Below are 21682 nucleotides of genomic sequence, written 5' to 3'. Positions count from 1 at the left end.
CTTTTTTTTTCTTCTTTTGCGCACAAAAAGTATTCTCGTAGCTTCGTAAAATTACGGTTGAACCCCTGATGTCACATGTATTATTTTACAGATCTCCTTGCTACGTTTCTGGACTTGGGAACATTTCAGTTGCGTTGCTGTCTATGCAGGGTCAGACAGCTCTCAGATTCCATCAAAAGTATCTTAATTTGTGTTCCGAAGATGAACGAAGGTCTTACGGGTTTGAAACGACATGAGGGTGAGTAATTAATGACAGAATTTTCATTTTTGGGTAAACTAACCCTGTAAGCAAGTGTCCAAGTAGTTTTTTTTTCCCCTTCCTGTTTCAATATAGATAATAAAATGCAAAGCCACATGAAACATTTTACCAAATTCTATGAAGTTAATCTGATTTTGAATGTAAATTTGAATCCATTAAAGCTAACACTTGAAGATTCAATCTGTTATTATTAGCAAATTTTAATATTTTCTTTTTTGCAACATTTATTAATTTAGGGTAATGGCAGTTTATACTTTTTGTCATTGCTAATTCATGTTAGTTCATAACACATTAATGTTACTTTATACAACTTGATATGTTAATGTGTTAGCATATGTATAAATTAATATTAACCAAGATTAATAAATGCTGTAAAAGTTTTGTTCATTATTAGTTCATGATACCTAATGCATTAACTTAATGAATTGAACCTTATTGTAATGTTTTGCTCTTTAGATTTCCCTCTCAGTTTCTCCTCCGTGTTTGTCCAGTTTTCTTATTAAGCTTTCTATATTTTAACACACTCCGTGAGAGTGGTGGGGAAAATCAATTCGCAGATGCATTGCAATTCCTTTGCGGTTCTGAACTGGTCCGCATTAGATTATTAAATTATAAAAAATTCTGTTTATTGATAAAGCATACACAGGACAAAATGTTACAGATATAGATTGTATGCGGTGTGCAACCTGAAGAAATGGCTCTCCCAGTGCTTCTGCAGCAGCCTATGTGCTTTTATATTTAAAGGGCATATGTGTTTACTTGTGCATCACATGCTCAGTAGTTGATCAGTCTCGTGCAGATCTACAGAAAACAAGACGTACTGATTGGCATAGTTTAAAGTCATTCTGATGTGTTATTTAATTTACACTGAATGAAAGGTTACAGAGCTGCCTCTTATTGTATTTCTATTGATTGGTCTGACCAAATATTTTACTATAGGGCTGCATGATAAATCGTATGCGATATTTAATGCGCATCTTGTCAGAAAAGCCGGTTCTGTAATCAGCAGTAAATCTCCATCACGTGCGTGCTTTCACATGAAGCATATATTAACGTGGTTTTGCGCAGCTTGTCAGTGAACAACGGCTCTGTGTAGTAAATGCTGCTCCATGTGAAGGCACGCACGTGATGGAGATTTATCGTGCTGTCCTATTTTACTATGGCTTTTTTACAGAATCTTTTCATTGAATTTGGCATCTAGTCTCTTTAACTCACCAAAGATTTGCAGAGGGATACCTTGTTGAATTGTTTTCTGAATGGTCACTGAATCAAAATTGAATCAAAATTGAGATGTTTTTAACATTGCATGTTCAACGAGTTTCAGTTGTTGATAGTCTCTCTCGTGTGTCATGTAAAGGTAGGCACATCGAGAAAGCAGATTGAATATTAAGTATGTCACAGCGCAAAAAGTCATAGATCTGTTCAGCTGATCTGGTTCTTTCCTGATTCGATGGGAAATTGAGGGTTTAAGTGCCTTGTTCCGCTTGGAAAATCATAATATTGTCTTGACACTATTGATTTGTGAAATCAACAAGGATGGTTTCGATTCGGTGCGAGTAATTTGATGAAGCAGAGATTTATAATCCAGTAATTTTCTATTCCATTGCTTGAGTGCAGATTGTTGAGGATAATGAAATTACATAATCAGGCCCTGCTAACACTGTGTCAAATTCTCCCATGCCTCTACAAATGCACTTAGACACACTTTTCTTATCCACAGTTATCCGCATTTAGACCTGCTCAGGGCTCGAAATTAACTTTTTTACTTGGTAGCACTGGTGCTCCCAACTTCAAAAAGTTAGGAGCACCAGCAAAAATTTAGGAGCACTCACCAAAAATTTAGGAGCACCACAACTACAAATTATATATCGGTGGCGAACGCTGTTACCTGCAAACTCCGTCCCACAGGCTTTACAGTGAACGCAGTGCATAGAACCATTTTCATAGCGGAGCCACTCGAAGTCTTTCAACCACTCTCTCCGAAAACTGTACGCCTTCTATTCGGCTGGTGGATCAACATTCACCACATGATCGCTATCACCAGCACCATTATTTGTAACTTTAGGTGGTTCACAAAATAAATCTGTCAGTGTTTCTTTTTTTATTTTCTCTCTTCTTCAGCCCTTTACATTCCCCGCGGTAGTTAGCTCCCTGTCACCTGACAGCGGAAAGCAGTGACTGGGTGATTGACAGCTAATATTAACCAATCTAAAATCTGCATTAAAGTTAAGAATGTAAAGTTGACGTTTAATTGGTTATGTAGCCTAACGTTTCATAGAACGGCAGACAGGTCACCGTATCAACAGGTGAAGGCACATACTCTGAGCGTTTTTAGAGAAATTAAAACCGGTCGCACGACAACAATTATATGCACTCGCACAAATGCTCCCAAATATATTTTGAGGTCGCACAGATTAAATTTCGGGAGCATATGCGACCAAAATGGTCGCAATTTCGAGCCTTGCTGCTTAAAACCACAGGCATAAGCTTTTAATCTATACCAGTGTGTTAACTGAGGGTTTTAAACTTCTTAATGAGATTGTAGACATTTAAGTGAATGAGCACAATAGTTGTCTTTCACTGAAAATGAGAACGAGTGAAAATGAGAGATCGGAATACACAGATAAAATTTTGTCTCTTTTAGAGTTTAATAAGAGGTATTGAGTAGTGATGGGTTAATATATCAGCCAGGCTGATTTGTCAAAAAATATTTGACCATTTTGTTATTTGGGATTGGCAGTTTTATGAAGTTGTATGAAGTGGGATCCAAAAGTATGAGACAACCAGTTAAATTGCTTCTATTTTAACAAAAACTTTTTTTATTTTAAACATTTATTTTAGCTTTTTAATTTCATGTCATCTGCATAATATTCTGTTCTGGAAATCTACTAAGAATATTGTAGAAAAGTACATTTTAAATGCATCTTTTAAATACATCTCAGACTTATGGACCCAATCAGGGCTCAACACTAAGTATTCTTTCTAAATTCAAATTAAATTTTTTGGTCCTGCCACAAAAAAATAAAATTGTTGCTCTTATAATTGTTTTAGACCCATGTTATATTTTATTCTAATAAATAAGCTTATATGGCACCAACATTTTAGATACCAATTAAATTTTACAATTCTCGATTCTAATTTCGATACCACAGCAAAAACTACTACCTCCGGTTTCTCAGACAAGGCTTAAGCCTAGTCCCAGACTAAAATGCATGTCTGGGCTATTTTAACTAAAATAAACTTGTACTGATATATTTTAAAACATGTAAGTATCGTTTTGTCTCAAGATGCACACCAGTAATTTTTTTTTTCTATGGCACATTTATAATATGCTATATATTTATACATTTATAATAGATACTTAAATGTCCTAATTGAACTATGGCATAATCCTGGCTTAAGCCCTGTCTGTGAAACCAGGCCCTAGCCTAACAAAGGTTCAAACATTATTAAAGACAAGTGCAAAGTCAGTAAATAAGAACAAATTACAAGCAATAGCACAATTTAATGTATAGAACAAAGACACAAATTAAATGATGCTTTAGGAAAAACAGCAGATGGCCTGAATGAGAATGCAAATTCACTCTCTGACAGCAGGTGGGGCTTATGGAACAACAGCGATACAGTGTTTCCTTGTGTTACCGCTGTAAACAAAGCAGAGCTGTGCTTATTAACACTACTTTAAATGCATTATACAAAGGCAAGATGAAAAGAAAACACCATGTAAACGTTTCTGAAAACAGTCAGTTCCCCTCAGAGATACATTCATATAAACCCCCAATTCAATATTTAGGATTTTATTCCAATATTTCGCACATTGTGAACAGCGATCTTGCTCTGCTTTTTACAGTATTTTCTCTTTACACCCGTCTTCAGCATCTCTGGCCTCTGTTAAAGGCCATTTACAGACTTTGTAATATTTCCACACAAATCACATCTTGATAAATGATTGCATGCTTGTGTGCAAGCCCGGAACAGAGATCGGTTGAAATAAAACAAAAAATGGCCAGTCTACCGGTGCATCTGTATTCCACTGTATAAATTAAATAATAGATTAATCATTGTTTAAGTTACAAAGTTACTCGCAAAGAAGGGTATTTTGACGTACTTTTGTATGTATTTGTCCGTTCAAGCTCTGTTTGCGTGCTGTATACACAGAACACAGCATGTGAGTACTGAATGGAATTGTCTTTCGCGTCTTGCTTGAATGTTGTAAAATCGCTAGATTTTTTTAAATTAGGAAGGCCTAAAAACACAGATTTGTCAACTGTCCCGAGCATCTTTCACGCTGGCCCCGGGCCATTGGGCAGTCCTTATTGTCGAGCCCTGCCACTGAACACCATCCTCCCTGCCCTGGTTGATGCTTCGTATTGAGTTTGAACCGTGTGTGTGTGTGTGTGGGGGTTGAAATTGGCCTCAAAGTGATTTAGCAACAGAGAAATTGCTGGCCATGTGATTCTGAAGGGAGGCAGATGACAAGGCACCAGGGAGGAGATAAAAACGGGACCAAAAGAATAGAGAGTGAATGAATGCGAGTGTGCGTGTTGTACGTGTGTGCGCTGTGAGGAGGGGGTTGTGGGCCACTGCATGCTGAGTTTGATGGACGGCTCTGTTGGGATTTGCTCACTCAGCCAAGAGCCTCTCAGAGGGGAGGCAGAATGGAGCACATCATTATCCAGCGCAGGGAAGCACTGGGCTCACCCTCCTTCAACTCTCGCTGTCCTCCTCCTCCTCATCCGCCGCATGTCATTCAGTCAGTGGAGCAGAGGCTTCCGTTCGCCTGACTCATGCATATATCACGTAACCACAGTCAGCGACGTTCAGTGACCACAATTAATCAGCTAACTGAGTAGGAACTGAAACTGTTTCGATTGAAGGACGCTGCCTCACGGTAGTCTGCGGAGCCGAGTGCTGATGAAGATGGTACGGCAGACAATGGAAGCCGACGTGACTGACAGCTCGTCAGTCTGTTTTTGCCGGAGGAAATATACAGCCATTCCAATCTGCAGCTGTGGTTGTAAATAGACGTTAGTGCTAAGAGGATTAGTCAGCTTACTTTATTGCTTGCTGATGTGTTTTTCTATGACATATTGAAATTCTTCAGAGCAGTAAGGGCACGGATTCACAGAGAACGTATGAAGGTGATGGCAAGGGAAGCATCTTTTATGTGAACTCTTCATGTGAAGGTTTTATTTTACAACAGCATTGTCTTTTGGAAAACATGGTCGCTTAAAATCACATGCAAACTATCAAATCAAGCAACATCTGCAAACAAATGCTGCTAGAACCATTTTTTTTGACAACCAGCCTCCGAATATGGTTTGTCTGTTGTTTTAATTCTTTAATAAAATTCTTTCAAAAATGTCTATAATTTACACTTCTTTTATATTCTCTTTAATGCAGTTTTTTGTTTTTCTCTCAGTGCAAAAGTCAATCACAAAGGAGTAGTTCAGCGACACAGCATGGTTTTCTATCTGAGCTCTTAACAAAAAGTGCTTCATTGTTGCATTTACCCTTATTAGTTTAGCAGAGCAGGCTAGTCTAGACATAAATATTCAATAAATTGTTGTGTTGAATAGGGTGCATATTGCACAGCCTTTAAGCTCATTCATACTGAATCGAAAAGTGACCTGTAATTATACAGGTCAGAGGCAAAGGCGGCACTCAAGGGTGAGTGAATTGGATAGAAAAGGGATCACTCTTTCAGGCCGTCATGTGAAAAGAAACATGACAAGCCTGTGCTGATAGATGGATCCTTATGTGTGCTAAAACACAAACATTACACCTGGTTTGCAGTCTGAGTGATGAGGTTAATAGTGCGGTTTCCTTTGGTGAAAGGTCAGACAACACAGGAAGCCTTCTCTTGGATGGATCAAAAAGAGAAAGAGATGTTTAGACAAAAATAAACTTCTTTTTATCGCTTGCTTTTTTGCTACTTATAGACAGGCCCGCACAGAAGCTGTGCCCGATTTCCAAATCCAAAATGCCAGTCATATTTTTTTAAATGACACTCGAGGAACAAATCCCTTGTTTGTGTTGAGGAAAAAGCCCTGTTATTTGTTAAGTCTTTCTCCTTTTTTCTTTTTCTTTTTTTAATTAATTTTATTTCGATATCTATGAAACAGTTTGTGACTTTGTGTTTTTAAACATTGCTTAGAAGTTTTATTAATGTATAACATTAATAGAAAATTAAATTCACATACTATTTAGTTTGACCTCCTGAGGGTGATGATCAATAATTTTCTGCATGCTGCTAAAAAAATATCCAGCAGATTGCATTTGGGTCACTATTTGGTGTTTTTATTTTATTTATTTTATACACTCCGCTAACTGCTGCGTTTTCATATTGCATTTCGCATCCATGTCTAGGGAGAGCAGTTAGATATCATGGTTAGATTTTTCACCACAGCTGAAATCTTCTCCCCTGAGAGCAATTTCCTCAGGGAAGAGAGAGGGCAGAATCCCTCCAGAAGGTATAGATGAATGTTTAATGTCCTCCACCCAGTCGAGAGCGACAGCACAAGAGCCCAGGGCCTGTTCTCTAGGTGCTCTCTTCACTTTCTCCGTTCTGTACAGCAGGCACAAAGCCACTAATCGCTTAGTAGAATGGCTTATGGGAGCCCAGTCCCAGAGCTTGTTCAACACACGCACACATGGCAGCTTCATCATCCCCCACCAGCAAGACGCATAATGCTGCTACGCCAGAGGATCAAGGCACTCCGCGAACTGTCACTGCACATAACTGCCATGATGTAAGAGGCGAATGATGTTAAATCTAGTGGAGAATCTCACGAATGCTGTCAGGAAATGTCTTAAAAATGTAGCGTATTTTTAGGACAAATATGAGTGCTTTGCATTGCTTTTTTTTACATTCAGAGTCCTCCATCTGAGATTAATTAAATCCATAGGCTCAGTAGAGAGTCTGGGTTCAGTTTAAATAGCCTTGTCCTTTAAATGACAACAAATTGCTTTTTAGATTGCAGTCTGCCTATAAAGTAGGGCTGCACGATTGACAAAAATCATAATTGTCGATTATTCCCTTGAAATTGTAATTGCGATTTATTAATTACGATTATCACACTTTACATTGAATGATGTTTATACCATTGTTTGATGCAACTGCATGCCACATTTTTATATGAAAATAAACAAGCTGAAAACACTCTTAACTGAAAAACTTTTAGTGCTTTTCTATAGTATTAAGCCTCAAATGTCAACTATACATCGGATTGGCAGCTTCTTTGATAAAAAAGTAAAAATATGAATGGTATTGTAATGTTATACTAAAAACTAATTTATATAATGGGAAAAACCCTTAAGTTAACATGTAGAAAGAAAAAAACGCATCTTAAGCACGCAGAATAGCATAAGTGGACTTTGAACGATTAATTGCCGCTTTGAACGATTACGTAATTGTGGCATCCATACTTGTAATCGCGATTAGAAATTTGATTAATTGTGCAGCCCTACTGCATACCACATCAGAGAGAGACTTTCCAAATGCATCAAGATTCCAAACTTCCTTACAAGGTCCTACAAGTGTATTTGAAAGCAAAAGTTTAGCTGCTTTTTGTGCCATTACTGATGAGTAGCAGTGGACTACTGCTGGGCGTACGTTATGGATGTCTTTAGAATGAGATGAGGTAGTGTAATAGCTAATCTATCACAAGAGACTGAAGCAATAATTAAATTGTCAAAATAACTATGACACCCAAGCTTATAAAATCATCAGATTATTTAAAGGGGTCATATGATGTTGCTAAACAGAACATTACTTTGTGTATTTGGTGTAATGAAATGTGTTTATGCGGTTTAAGGTTCAAAAACACATTATTTTCCACATACTGTACATTATTGTTTCTCCTCTATGCCCCACCTTTCTGAAACGCGTCAATTTTTACAAAGCTCATAAATCAGAATTGTCGATTGTTCCCTTGAAATTGTGATTGCGATTTATTAATTACGATTATCACACTTTACATTGAATGATGTTTATACCATTGTTTGATGCAACTGCATGCCACATTTTTATATGAAAATAAACAAGCTGAAAACACTCTTAACTGAAAAACTTTTAGTGCTTTTCTATAGTATTAAGCCTCAAATGTCAACTATACATCGGATTGGCAGCTTCTTTGATAAAAAAGTAAAAATATGAATGGTATTGTAATGTTATACTAAAAACTAATTTATATAATGGGAAAAACCCTTAAGTTAACATGTAGAAAGAAAAAAACGCATCTTAAGCACGCAGAATAGCATAAGTGGACTTTGAACGATTAATTGCCGCTTTGAACGATTACGTAATTGTGGCATCCATACTTGTAATCGCGATTAGAAATTTGATTAATTGTGCAGCCCTTCTATAAAGGTACAGCCTTGTAGTCCAATACCATGCATAAGTAGCAGATATGTATCCCATTGACCTGATTGTCCTCTCTCCAGGCCACTTTGTGCCCCTATAGCTTGCAAGAGTCAGTGACAGTGATTGCCTGGTTATGCTGCACTTGAAATGGAGGGCTGTGTTAATTGAGCACTTTTTTTGTAGCCTCTCTTCACTGAAGCGTTCTCTCATTCTGTCTTGCTTCTACAAGCAATCTGTTTCATTTTAACGCAGCCGTAATTTACTGCACCACTAACATTTGTGTAACTGAAGCCTAGACCGGAGTCTCACGGAAATGCCAACTGCTCCAGGAATTAAAGAGCCTCCATGTACGGTGTTATTAATTACAGAGCATCAATTTAAGGTGACACATGCCACCTTGGGGGTCTTTTCAGACCAAGGCTTGTTTTCACACATTCCTACATTTAGAAAATGACCAGTTGTATGTTTGAAAAAACTGTAAAAGTTGTATAATGTAATCACGGTTTTAGTTTGAACATATGATTACATATGAGTAATTTTTCTTGAATATTCAGCAGAAAAGGGCAATAGCGGGTTGCAACAAGCCCTTTAAGCTAAGAAAATCTTTCGTGATAACCTTTAGTTTTAAAGGGGTCATATGATGCGATTTCAAGTTTTCCTTTCTCTTTGGAGAGTTACAAGCTCTTGGTGCATAAAGAAGATCTGTAAAGTTGCAAAGACTAAAGTCTCAAATCCAAAGAGATATTCTTTATAAAAGTTAAGAGTCAGCCACGCCTACCTAAAACGCCCCGTTCTAACACGATGACATTATTTACTGTCTTTACATTTATTTTGAAAGATGAAGCTCGCGTTTATGGTAAGGGGCGTTACATTTCCGACGCGTGCTTGTTGTGTTCGGCCAATCACAATGCACTGGTTCAGCTGGCCAATCAGAGCAGACTGTGCTTGTCAAAGGAGGGGGCTTTGTTGAAAATGACGTGTTTGAGAGAGGCGATAGATAGAGAACCTACAATAATGTACAGTATTTGAAAAATAATGTGTTTTTTGAACATTAAAGCATGTCAACATATTCTGTTACACCAAATACACAAAATAATGATCTTTAAAATAGCATCATATGACCCCTTTAAATAAAAGAAATTCTCTTAGCTTAATGGGCTGGTTGCAGCTGGGCCCGGGTTTTTGCAGTGAGACTGTTGGATCTTGAAAGTTGTGAAGGGTTTCTGACTTTTAATGACCCATGCATTTTCACTTGGTTTAATCTTGAAGTTGACGTTTCCCTTTTACTCATGTTGGTTTCTGTCAAGGGCTTGTTGAGCACTAGGGCTATGTTGGAATGGAATACTAGCGGTTTACTGTATAATTAATTCATCAAGTGGCATTCATTTATCTACTGGAAGTACATAAGAATATTTCACATTTTAAATCCATTTTTGCATAAATTCTTAGGTTTAGAGCCAGATTAAATGAATCAAGGAGATGTTGTTGGCTAAATCATGATTGATGTTTCTTCCAGTTCATTGGTCAAACTGTAGATGGCAGGACAAGGCAAGTCAAGTGCATTGCATTGCACTGCATTGTGGGATGCAGTATTGTACAGTGTTCTATATTGTACTGCAGATTTTGTCAAATGTAGGTCATCTGGGTGTTCTATGCATAAAGGATATGCACCATGCACCGTATACATACTATACTGCAGAAGTATGCATCATTTAATTTGATGCAAATGAAAATAAGCCTGTGAGGGAGAGAGATACAGTCCATTCAGTAGTTTGCAATATTTGTCTTAATATGTCATTTTTACAGCACGTGTTTTCGGTGCACACTGCATACAACAGTGCATTGTCCCTCACAGTCTCATTTTCATTCAAGCCAAATTAAATGTGGCATGTGCCCTGATTAATCCATTGTAAGAGTAATATGGTTTTTCAAAACAACCACAATGACCTCTCTCATCCAGCTTCATTTAGATTTCCCCCGACTTGGCAACGTCTGTTCGCTAATGTGAGTTTGGTCTGTGTCCATCTCAAACTGTGTGCTGGTCCACTGGAGAGATGCCACCTGTGTTCATACACGAGTCCCAGTCAACAGAGCGAGGTTGTGATGAGGCGGTCATGTGTTGATCAGTAAATAATGTGTTGTGTGGTTTTTGTCGTGCTCAGGGAGTGTTGACAGCAGTCCTGACATGCCAGTGAGCTCTCGTGGCTGAGTTACAGCTGGCACTGATTCATAGCTCAAACGTTCAGCCTGTTTCTGTCTTGCTGAACTGCCCTTGATACAAATCTCCCCGCATGGCAGGACATCCACTGAGGGGAGATTAATCGAATCAATCACGGGCCTGTCCGGCGCTAGACTCCTGGGCTAAGCTCAAGTTGGAAGGGATTTTTGGATCCCCCTCAGGAGGTAAACTAAGCCAAGTCCCTGTTAAGTGGAGGATTGTGCACTTTTGACAAATCCCTGGTCTGGGTTAGAGCTAATTCCCCAGCGCTCAAGGTACTACAGGTGATGGACGGAGCGATGCAACTGTCTGTGGCTTTCAGCACTGGTGAATGATGAACTGATTGTTCTCGTAGACCTTAGTCAGGCTAGCACCATATTTATTTTTGACAGGAATGAAAATGAGACAGTGAAGGATTAAAGTACAGTGCGTTCAATGGATTTGTACTGTTGGTGAACAACATACCGTAAGTTCTGCTGACGAAATGTCTTTCTGAAAAATTTCAGTAGACAAAAACTCCATAAAACAGTTTAAAAGTTGGGAGTTGTGAAAATCGGCCAAGGCCGATATATCAGCCAATATTTGACATTTTTTAAATATCGGCATCAGCCGGTAAGTTTTTCTGTTTGTCCGATGTGTTCGAGGCGGGACTTTTATTTTGACGACGCTGAGAACGGCAGAATAGTAAAAATATTTCAACATTTTACTGTTTTTGCTGTACTTTGGATCAAATAAATGCAGCCTTGGTGAGCAGAAGAGCAGAATAGTGTCGACTAGTAAGAGCTGTACCGTTTAGTCGACTAGTCGACTAGACCCGCACATCCCTACTCATGGCATGATGTTTTTTCATGTTCTGGACTGGAAATGTTGCCTGAATAAAGTAAATTTAACTTTGTATATTTCCACTTGTTAAATTGTTTACTTTTCCTCTGTTATTCTGCAGTGTGTTAGTTCCTGATCTTTGTTTTTCTTGCCTTGACCAGCACAGACCCAAAGCATACTATTCCCACATGCTCTAAAAGATGCTCTCCAGTATCTTTTGCCAGCGGGCCCTGAAGCTCATCTAGATTCCTCGCAGAGGTTGTATTGATTGTAGTTGTGCTGGCCTCTTGAACATGATACCCCATTATGAGGGATTGATTGGCTTCTCGTTGGCTGGTCTCCGCGAGAAAGGCGGCTGTATCCCATCAGTCATAGGGAGTGAAAGAACCATCGCTATCTAAGGGCCACAGGTTTTCTTAAAACCTCCAGTAGACAGCTGGGTTATCTATTGGTTTTGAGTAGAAGGGCATCAACCGGACCAATGGGTCTTGAGATCACTAGAGCTGCTTCTATCAGTACTTCAACTGTATTCTGACTTATTTATTATTCTGTGACCACTTACACTCCTAACCAGGCACAACATGACATGATTCTAGTGGCAACCTGTTGCGACAGGCTGTGCAGACTCATTTTCCTTTGCCATTGCTTTCCAAAATTTTTTTGCGTTCTCAGACTTATTTTCAGTGGTTAAGTCCATACAACGACACAGTGCAATGCCTTGGCCAAGCATGTTTGTGCACTTACATAGAGCATGTGTCTGGCCTTAATCTTTCATTCATGAGTTTTGGAAATCTAACCACAATCTAAACAGCTAAACATTCACAACTGCGATTGATCTGAAATATTGAGGTGAAGAGGACTCCCAAGTCTAAATGTTTAGACAAAGCAAAACACACTTGTGGGCTTTGGTTCTTCCCCCATGATCAGTCGAAATCCTCTGTTTACCCCCAGCTGCTGCCAGATGTTGGCCATTATGCTTGAGGAACGTGAGCTGGCTCAGGCTGCATGGTGCTCTGCCTCAGATCTCAGACACAGCCCCTCGGCTTTTAATTAACTAAACACCGCACTGAGGAGAGAGAGACTCCAGCGCACAACCGCTGCCTGTCTTTTCACCATTACAGAATGTGTGCGTGAGCACAGAAGCGCAAGAAAGGTTTCCTCAACTACATAGATACTATGCATTAGTAAAGAAATTCATTTTCATTTTTATAAATCACTTTGTACCTGGTAATGTTTAATCCTGGTGTATTTATGGTGCATATGAGAATAGAAGAATATTGTGCAGTTTCTTCTCAGCCTTTGTTTCAGGTTTGTGCTTTTTATAAATAAAGTTCTCACACTGAAAAAACATAAACTTGGTGAAACAGTTGACCCTTCACAAAGACCCGCCCCCTTAGTTACTGTTGCTCCGTCCGACAAGCCATGGCGCTCTCACGCCACACATCATGTTCTCACGCAGTGAAAAATACATTGCGGAGCAAAGAGGAAACTGACAACACGCCGACTGACAAGACAGAGCAGGTTACTTTTGGTATGAAACAAAGTGTCAGCTTTCAATTTTTGTAATTTAAAAAAAACAAAAGAAATTCAAACAATAAATACCGTTTTGTGCCTCTTTAATGTGTCGTGACAGATCGCTGTAGCGCCTCCGTTCAAGCGGCACGTGAACCGATCAGATCGCCTGTCAATCAAGCTCCTGCATGGCGAAGGGTCAATTTACACTCAGAATTTAATTGAAAAGCACTGCTCTGAACAATGTTTTATTAAAAAATTATTTTTTACAGTTCATGTGTATCATGAAATCGACAAATTTGAACTTTCAAATGCATAAAGGAAATCTGAGAGTAAGTAAATACCTGATATAAATATATGATTTCAGTAAATAGCTTATAGTTGGGTCTTTTCCTCACACAAAGCTATAATATTGCTTTCATAATACTTGAGATCAAGTCGTATTGACTTTTTATGGCTTTTTTTGGACAGCCCGTGAGTGTAAAAAGATAATAATAATAAAGTTTTTGACCATTTGAGTAAACTTTTCCCACTCTGAAACAAACAAGCCCCATCAAAACTCGCACAGAGGACTGTTGGATTGAAAACCGCTTTCTATCTGGTTTGTGGCAAATGAGGCCAAACCTTCTAGCTAATCTGATTAGTAACTGTGACAGTGACATGCTGCAAATGTCCCACCCTATGATCCTCACAGTCATTTATTAAAGGAGTAGAGTAATGAGATTACACATTCAGCAGACCCACACAGCTGGCGAGGGGCCGTCATCACATTCGGGAGACCAGTGAAAGGGTTTTAGTCACTGAAATGCCTGCGGAGGGCTTTATCTGGCTAGGTATGTCTTAATGTCTTCACAACAATCCACAGAATCTGTGCTTTAAAATGGTTTTGTGTAAACACTGGCTGAGGTGGATTACATGCAGATATGCGATGAAGAGCAGACGTGTTTTAGTACTGTACATTATTCCAGTGAGAGGTGCTTGATATAACAATGCCTCATACTAGAAATTAGAGTTCATTTGAATGACGCCTTAACCACTAGTAGCAAACTTGCTGTGAAACTGTCATAGATTTTGCTACATGATTAGTATGTCAAGTCATCTGGTATTTTTTCAAAAACAAAAATGTGTGGTGTTTGAACTGTAGTTGTCTAACCTTTTCCAGTTTTTTAGTGATTATTCATCTGTTGTAGATGAATGAACTTCTGGTTAAACGTAAAATAATTCTGTAAGTTTGGTGGTTTATTAAATAAATAAATAAATATTTTGATCACGCTAGTCTTCTGTTGACATGCATAATTTGAAGTGACCTAGTTATACTTTCAGAAAATTATGTATTTTAACATATATATCCTGGTTGAGTGCATTTCACCATAGATTTCTGCATTACTGTAAATGCAGTGTTTTGCTGAACCCAGAACATTCATTTGAAAAGGATACATTACATTACTTCAGGCTTAAGATATTGAACTTGTACTTGTACTTTGCAACCTCCAGGCTCAGCAGTTAAGTGAAGAGTTTACTTTACTGGTTTCAGCGGAGTTAGTGCTGCTCTGGTACTGACTATCAACTCTGTTCGGCCCCACAGGAAACCCCGGATAAACTCCCAGCTGGTGGCACAGCAGGTGGCACAGCAGTACGCCATTCCTCCTCCCCCAAAGAAAGGGCTCAGCAGTTAAGTGAAGAGTTTTCAGCAGAGTTAGTGCCACTCTGATACTCACTATCAACTCTGTTCGGCCCCACAGGAAACCCCGGATAAACTCCCAGCTGGTGGCACAGCAGGTGGCACAGCAGTACTCCATTCCTCCTCCCCCAAAGAAAGAGAAGAAGGAAAAGCCTGAGAGGCCTGAGAAAGATCGAGCCGAGGGGGAGCGTCCTGATAGAAATCCACATGACAGCGAACACACGGACAAGGACAAGAGTGAGAAGGAGCAGCCTGACAAAGAGAAGGACCGAGAGAAAGAAATCACCCCAGCCATCACCAAGAAACCCAACAGCAAAAAGAACAAGTACGTTAGTCACCAATAAGAATGTGAGAAACTTCTGATTTTCTGCTTTATGGCGTGTGTAACCAAAAAAGTTTCTCTTTACAGACCCAAGTCAGACAGCCATCAAAGCCCACCCAGTGAACGAAACAGCATTCAGTCCGGCAAATCCACAACCAAGACCAAGAACTCCCATATCTCCAGGTATCTCACCTTTATCTTTGTATGCAACTAAGCTCACAGCATTCTGTAATGACAAATCCACAAATCCGAGTTTCCTTCTCACGGTTGAGAAAAATCCTGATCCAAGTTCGCTCCATAGCAAAGTTTGTGGTCAGTTACCTCTCTACTGTAAAGTTATTTTAATGTGTGTTGCTGGACACAAGATGTATAAAATGAAATCATGTTTGTGAAATTCCCATCAAGTTGAGGGAATTTGAGGCTGTTCTTGGCTAATGCTGTAGAACGGCTGCTATTGTAAATTAATATGTGACCCTGGACCACAAGACCATACATAGGGGTCAATCTTTCGATATTGAGATTTATACATCATCTGAAAGCTGAATAAATAAGCTTTACGGATATGAATATTTGGCCGAGATACAACTATTTGAATATCTGGAATCTGAGGGTGCAAAAAAATCAAAATACTGGGAAAATTGCCTTTAATAATATGCATTGCTAAGAACTTCATTTGGACAACTTTAATCAAAAATTAAGTTTTGATATTTTTCTGGTAGGAAATTTACAAAATATCTTCATGGAACATGATCTTTACTTAATATCCTAATGATTTTTGGCATAAAAGAAAAATCGATAATTTTGACCCATACAATGTTTTTTTTTTTGGGCTATTGCTACAAATATACCCCAGCGACTTAAGACTGGTTTTGTGGTCCAGGGTTACATATTTTCTTTATCCATTTTTACTCTTTTGTTCACTCTTTCTTTTGCTCCCTTGTTCTTTCACTCTTCCATCCTTCCTTCCTACTTAATACCTACATACCGACTTGCCTACCAGTCAACCAACATTTTTTATTTTTTTTTACACATTCCTGCTGTCTACTTGTAGTATATCAATTTTTTCTTAAATTAATAACATTTATTCAACAAGAACACTTTAATTTGATCAAAACTGACAGCAAAGACATTTATAATTTTTCAAATAAATGCTGCTCTTTTGAATGTTCTATTTATCAAATAATTCTGAAAAAATAATGATAATAATAAAAATAAATGTTTGTTGAGCACCAAATCAGCATATTAGAATGGTTTCTGAAGGATCATATGACACTGAAGACTGAAGTAATTGCTGCTGAAAATTCAGTTTTGGCATCACAGTAATAAATAATGTTTAAATAAATTAAAATAGAATACAGTGTCATTATATTTCACAATAGAACTGTTATTACTGCATTTTTGATTAAATAATAGACTAATATAGTTTTCAAATACATAAAAAAAAACAAAAAAACTTGCCAACCCCAAACGTTTGAATAGTGGTGTATTAATATTGACCTGTTAACATGTAAAGGCCCGTTCACACCAAGAACGATAACTATAAAGATAACTTAAAAGATAACTAGTGTCCACACCAGCGGACGATATCGTCTATTCTAAGCGCATGCTCATCTGCTGCTTTAATTCTCAAGCTCATTATAGCAGGATTGATTCTGATTGGGTGTCAATGTCTTTATCGTTCATCAGCAGGAAAAAATTGTTCTGAAAGTGATTCCAACGATATTGTTTCTCTGTGCCTTTATCATTATAGCTGTGGTGTGGACTCTGCTATTCTTTAATATTGAGAACAATTTTTAGAACTTTATCTTTATCTTTATCCTTATCTTTATAGTTATCATCCTTGATGTGAACAGGCCTTAATCCTTGTAGCGTTTTGGACTTTTGTATCATTCATGTCAGCTCCCTACTCCACAGGGCTCCAGACTACAACTGAATGATCACAGTTTGCACAAATTTGCCAGCATGAATTTTGTTAAGAGAAAATCACTAAGAGCATTGGTTTCTGTGGTTTAATTTGTCATTTTGAGGGTGCTGGTACCCAAAGTGCTGCCCCTCAGCACTGCTCGCATACTCTGGAAAGGTGAAGACACTTCTATTAGCACTAGTCACTTTCATACAGTCTCATAAAGATGCTTGATGCTGTCATTTAAAAGCCAAAATAATGGTAGTGTAATAATAATAACTGCAGTTGAAGGTCTGGCTTGAGAATGTGTTGTAAGTCACTCTTGACAGTGAACAAAGCTGGCAGACAGCAATAACGAAAGGCACTGCAGAAAGTGCACTGATTTCACAAATGTCTCTCTCTCTCTGTCTGCATCTATCTCTTTCTGTTCTCAAATAAGCAGCACAGTTTTACTCCCACACACGCCCTGTTGGCTGCCGTCCCACCATTCTGTTTCTGTCTGCTTCTGCCAGCAGAGCTCATTGTGTCACATTGTCTTGGAGGCATACTAACAACTGAGGCTAATGCCAATCAATGAGATTTAGCTTTGAGCTTTTGCCATGCACACAACCCTGGAAATATGTCCGTTTTTTTAAAGATTTTAAGGTGGGCTTTTTGTGTATCAGTTTTGGTGATGTTTAACTTAACTTTATGCTGTTCCGTGTTAATCTTGCTGATCACTGTTAATCTTTGCCTGCATTCTTAGTTTCTGATGTTTAATAAATGTGAGTCTGGCCTTATTTTCTCTCAAAACCATCTTTTCATCTCAAATTTCTGAATACTAAACCGTGTTTAGGGAATGTTACTCCTAAATTTTAGCACTAATAAAGTGACTTGATTTTATGTTGTTACTTATGTTAGTTACTTTGTCTTTTGCATTAGTGTGGGTGGACTGTTTTTACTGTGGACAGGTGTTTGTCCCCTCAGCGTGGTTTGCATGCAACGACCATACCCCTGTCCTTTTCTGCATTTAAATCAAAATCATGCAAATACTGTGAAAGGTGAATTGCAGGACTTGCCCCCCATTGTCCAACCATAGAATTGTTTGTTATGGACGGGACCATTGAGAATCTGTAATGTTTTTTTTTTTTTTTTTTACCATTTTCTTCATTGGTTTATATGATTTTATAAAATTATAGATTTTTTTTTTAAATTTATTTATTTAAAATGTACAGTACCATTCAAAAGAAGTCTATAATGCTCACAAAGGCTGCATTTATTATATAAAGAATACAGTAAAATATTTTTACCATTTAAAAATGGAAAGGTACTATTTGAATAAAAGTAATAATTTCTTTCAAAAAAAAAAAAAAAAAACTTTAGAATCTTGGTACAGTAAAAAAATTTTTTTTACAAATATACAAATTTTTCATTATTCACCTGTCATACCTGCTTTTAATATATAATATTTTTTATTATTTTATAAATTTGTAAATAATAGACATGAAACATGAATTGTATATTCATTTGAAAAATTGAAGCCACGAATATACAGCCATGTTATATCACTATCTTTTTTCTCAAAAAGTGATCAAAATTCAAAATTGCGTTCTTTGTCGCATTAGCCTCCTGAATATCTCTCTCACTCTCTCCCTATCTCCAAATCTGCAGACCCAAGCTGAAGAACATTGACAGGAGCACAGCCCAGCAGCTGGCCATCACAGTGGGGAACGTCACAGTGATCATAACAGACTTTAAGGAGAAGACCCGCACCTCCTCCACCTCGTCCTCCACAGTGACCTCCAGCGTCGGCTCTGAACAGCAGCACCAGAGCTCCGGCTCCGAGAGCATGGACAAGGGCTCATCCCGTGCTTCGACACCAAAGGGAGACCTCTCGGTCGGGCACGATGAGTCATTCTGAGACAGCGGGGATGTACTTTGCCTCCACTTTCCCCTCACCTTGCCCTGAGTCGACTCATATTCATTTCTATCACTGAAAGAGGGACGTATGGTCCTCTTACCCACACACACTCAACATACCTACACATACATTTGTGCGAATGGTGCAACCATGGTGGACCATGGATTTTCCCTTCCTGGAGACATCCCACTCTTGTATGTATTGTTTTATATTTGTGCTTGGATGTGCAGCTGAATCAACATTTTTGTTTTGTTTAAAAAAAAAATTCTATATCTAATTGTCCGCTGTGCACAATAACCACCGACATTTTGAACTATTTCGGACCATTATTGCTCTTATTTATTGTTGCATCTTTGTACTTTTTTTTTCCGGATGGAAAGTTTTGCTCAGCTAAAGTAGCTCAAGCCGACAGCTCCCCTTTAGTGTTGAAACAATTTTTCCGAAGATTCCTGAGAAACTTCTCACAATGGTGCTAGATACACTGTGAAATGGTTTCAGTCCTCAGACTGACGTTCACACCATAGAAACAGATCCCTCTGCTCCTGAAAACAATGGAAATATTTGTGTCCTGGTGTCAGGCTGCATTCTTCTGTTGCTTTGTTTTGGGATTTTTTTCTTTTTGCGAGACTGATCTGGACATTTGTGCACTGACGGTCCTGAGATCTGGTTTCGTCAACATACTGAACGGATGGTGTTTTGCATCCGTTGTGTTATGGAGAAGCCAGCTGCAATTCACAAACTGCAAGGAGACATTGCAAGCATGATGTGAGCTATGGATTTGATCGTTCGGAGATGAATTGAGCTTTCTCAATGCTCACTTGGCTTAACATCCAGTTTTGCAATTGTATTCAGAAACATTTTATTTGACAGCTTTTGTTGTCCTTCATGGTCTACATATGATGTATTGTAAAAACACTAAAAGGGTTTGACTTCTCAAAGGCCTTTAATTTTAAAGAACTGCTTTTGTGTTTTATAGTTATTTTTGATCGAAAAATACAGATTTTAATCTTAGGGCTTTACTCGGCCTTGTTTTAATCTGAAGAGAAACTTGTGAGTTTTTTCCCATAATCTCCAGAAACTTAGATGATGGTAAGCAGTGCAGTATTTACTAAAACAGTCCCAACTCTAGAAATAAGAGCTATTGTGCTGAACGTGAACTGTCACTGAATGCATGGGAACTCTCGCAAGCATTCAGTACTTTTGATTTGTGTCACAAAAAAGTTGATGCAAGCATGATTTCGCGCAATATTCCCGCTCCCCATTAACTCAAGATGTCTAGCTGGCAGTCCCACAAATCTCAAGGTCAGCATATCTTCCCTTTGAACTGTAATAAACGTGTACAAAGTATGTGTATATGATATGAGTTTTATTTATTGAAGGACCAAAGGAATTTGATATTGATGACATGCTAGGCAAATGAATAATTCAAAATGTAATTACCATATGTGTGATATAACATTTTAATAAAGTCTAATATAATCCATTTCAAATGTGTAATTCTTGTCCTCATGATATATGCAGAATATTTGTATACTTGTAAATTCATAGACATTCATGTCAAGTCTGTAAAGCCAAAACTGACTTTTGTCACTGTACTGCGTGTTAATTGTGGAACGGCATAGAATTATAACCGTGAACTCCCATCAAGCTGTTTTTTCCCTTCCACAAATTATTCTTTTAATCCTTTGTATGTTTTGAAATGAAGAGATAAATGGACATTTTGATCCACTGGCAACTTTGATGCTTTGAATAGGTTACTGCTTTTGTTAACCTTTGAATTTCACCTCATTAGCAGGAGTAGACCGACTAAAGCATCATGTATAAATGAAGACTTCACTGGGTTGTTTTGCGAGGGTAACCATGTGTCTTGTTTATATATCTGTGATGTTAACCAACCAAACCGGTATTGATTGTTGGATACAAAGCATTTAAGTTGTATTGATTTTGTTTTCTGACCCAATTAGATCAGTGCAATTCAAGATGGACACTATTGGTAAAATCTTCTTTTTCTCACAAGTATGCAAAGTAATAACCGGAATGGGAGATGTTTGACAAATCACAAATCAATGGGGTGTTAATTATTCTGCATGATTCAGATTACTGAGATTTTACTACATTTTAACCCCAAACGTCATCAAATGTGCAATGTGTATATATATAACACAATGTTTCGTAAAATGTGTGAATATAGCCATTTTTTCACTTGCCTTATCCGCTGTCAGAAACGTTTACCTGCATTTTGTAAAACTGTAAAGAAAAGAACAATGAATTGTATCTTAATTTATTTAGATTTGAGGAGAAAAAACAATTGCTGAATTTAAACTGTGCTTATGTATAACTCGAAATGGTGCAAAAGCCAACGTAATAGGCTATGAATGGCAATGGAGTTTTTACGCGCAAGCAGCTCTGTTCTTGTGTACGACCAGTAACCTTAATTTACTGTGTAAAGATGGTTACTTTTTTTTTTTTAGCTTTGTTTGTCAGAAACCCAAATATAGAATGCTTGTTTACATATGCTATAGCGTTAACCTTGTGAAATTACAGCGTACCTGTATAATCCTGGCTCCTTAAGATTTGTCAGTGTCTTGTTAAAAAAAAAAATAGCCTTTACAATTTCCTTTTGCGTAATAAGTTTTCATTTTGTTAGTAAGAATCTTTTTTTCTCGTTTTGTTTTCTTGCTCATTGCGGTTATTGAAAAA

At 38.0% G+C, this 21682-nt stretch overlaps 1 protein-coding gene across 1 annotated transcript in view; it reads left to right on the top strand.

Moving 5' to 3' along the window:
- LOC107732045 (RING1 and YY1-binding protein B-like) overlaps positions 1-20188 on the top strand; it is a 31271-nt gene extending 11083 nt beyond the window's left edge. The window contains exons 3-6 of the mRNA XM_016543280.1: positions 14762-14838; positions 14996-15182; positions 15267-15362; positions 18733-20188. Coding sequence (XP_016398766.1) covers positions 14762-14838; positions 14996-15182; positions 15267-15362; positions 18733-18982 — 610 coding nt within the window. The 3' untranslated portion in view covers positions 18983-20188. The remainder of the gene's footprint in view (positions 1-14761; positions 14839-14995; positions 15183-15266; positions 15363-18732) is intronic.
- Positions 20189-21682: the final 1494 nt, after the last annotated feature.

This window comes from Sinocyclocheilus rhinocerous, unplaced genomic scaffold (genome assembly GCF_001515625.1).
Source record: "Sinocyclocheilus rhinocerous isolate Xijiao unplaced genomic scaffold, SAMN03320098_v1.1 scaffold1000, whole genome shotgun sequence".
In the NCBI taxonomy this organism is placed as follows: Eukaryota; Metazoa; Chordata; class Actinopteri; order Cypriniformes; family Cyprinidae; genus Sinocyclocheilus; species Sinocyclocheilus rhinocerous.
The sequence above is the reverse complement of the archived record's forward strand: the minus strand, read 5'-3'. Positions and strand labels throughout refer to the sequence as shown.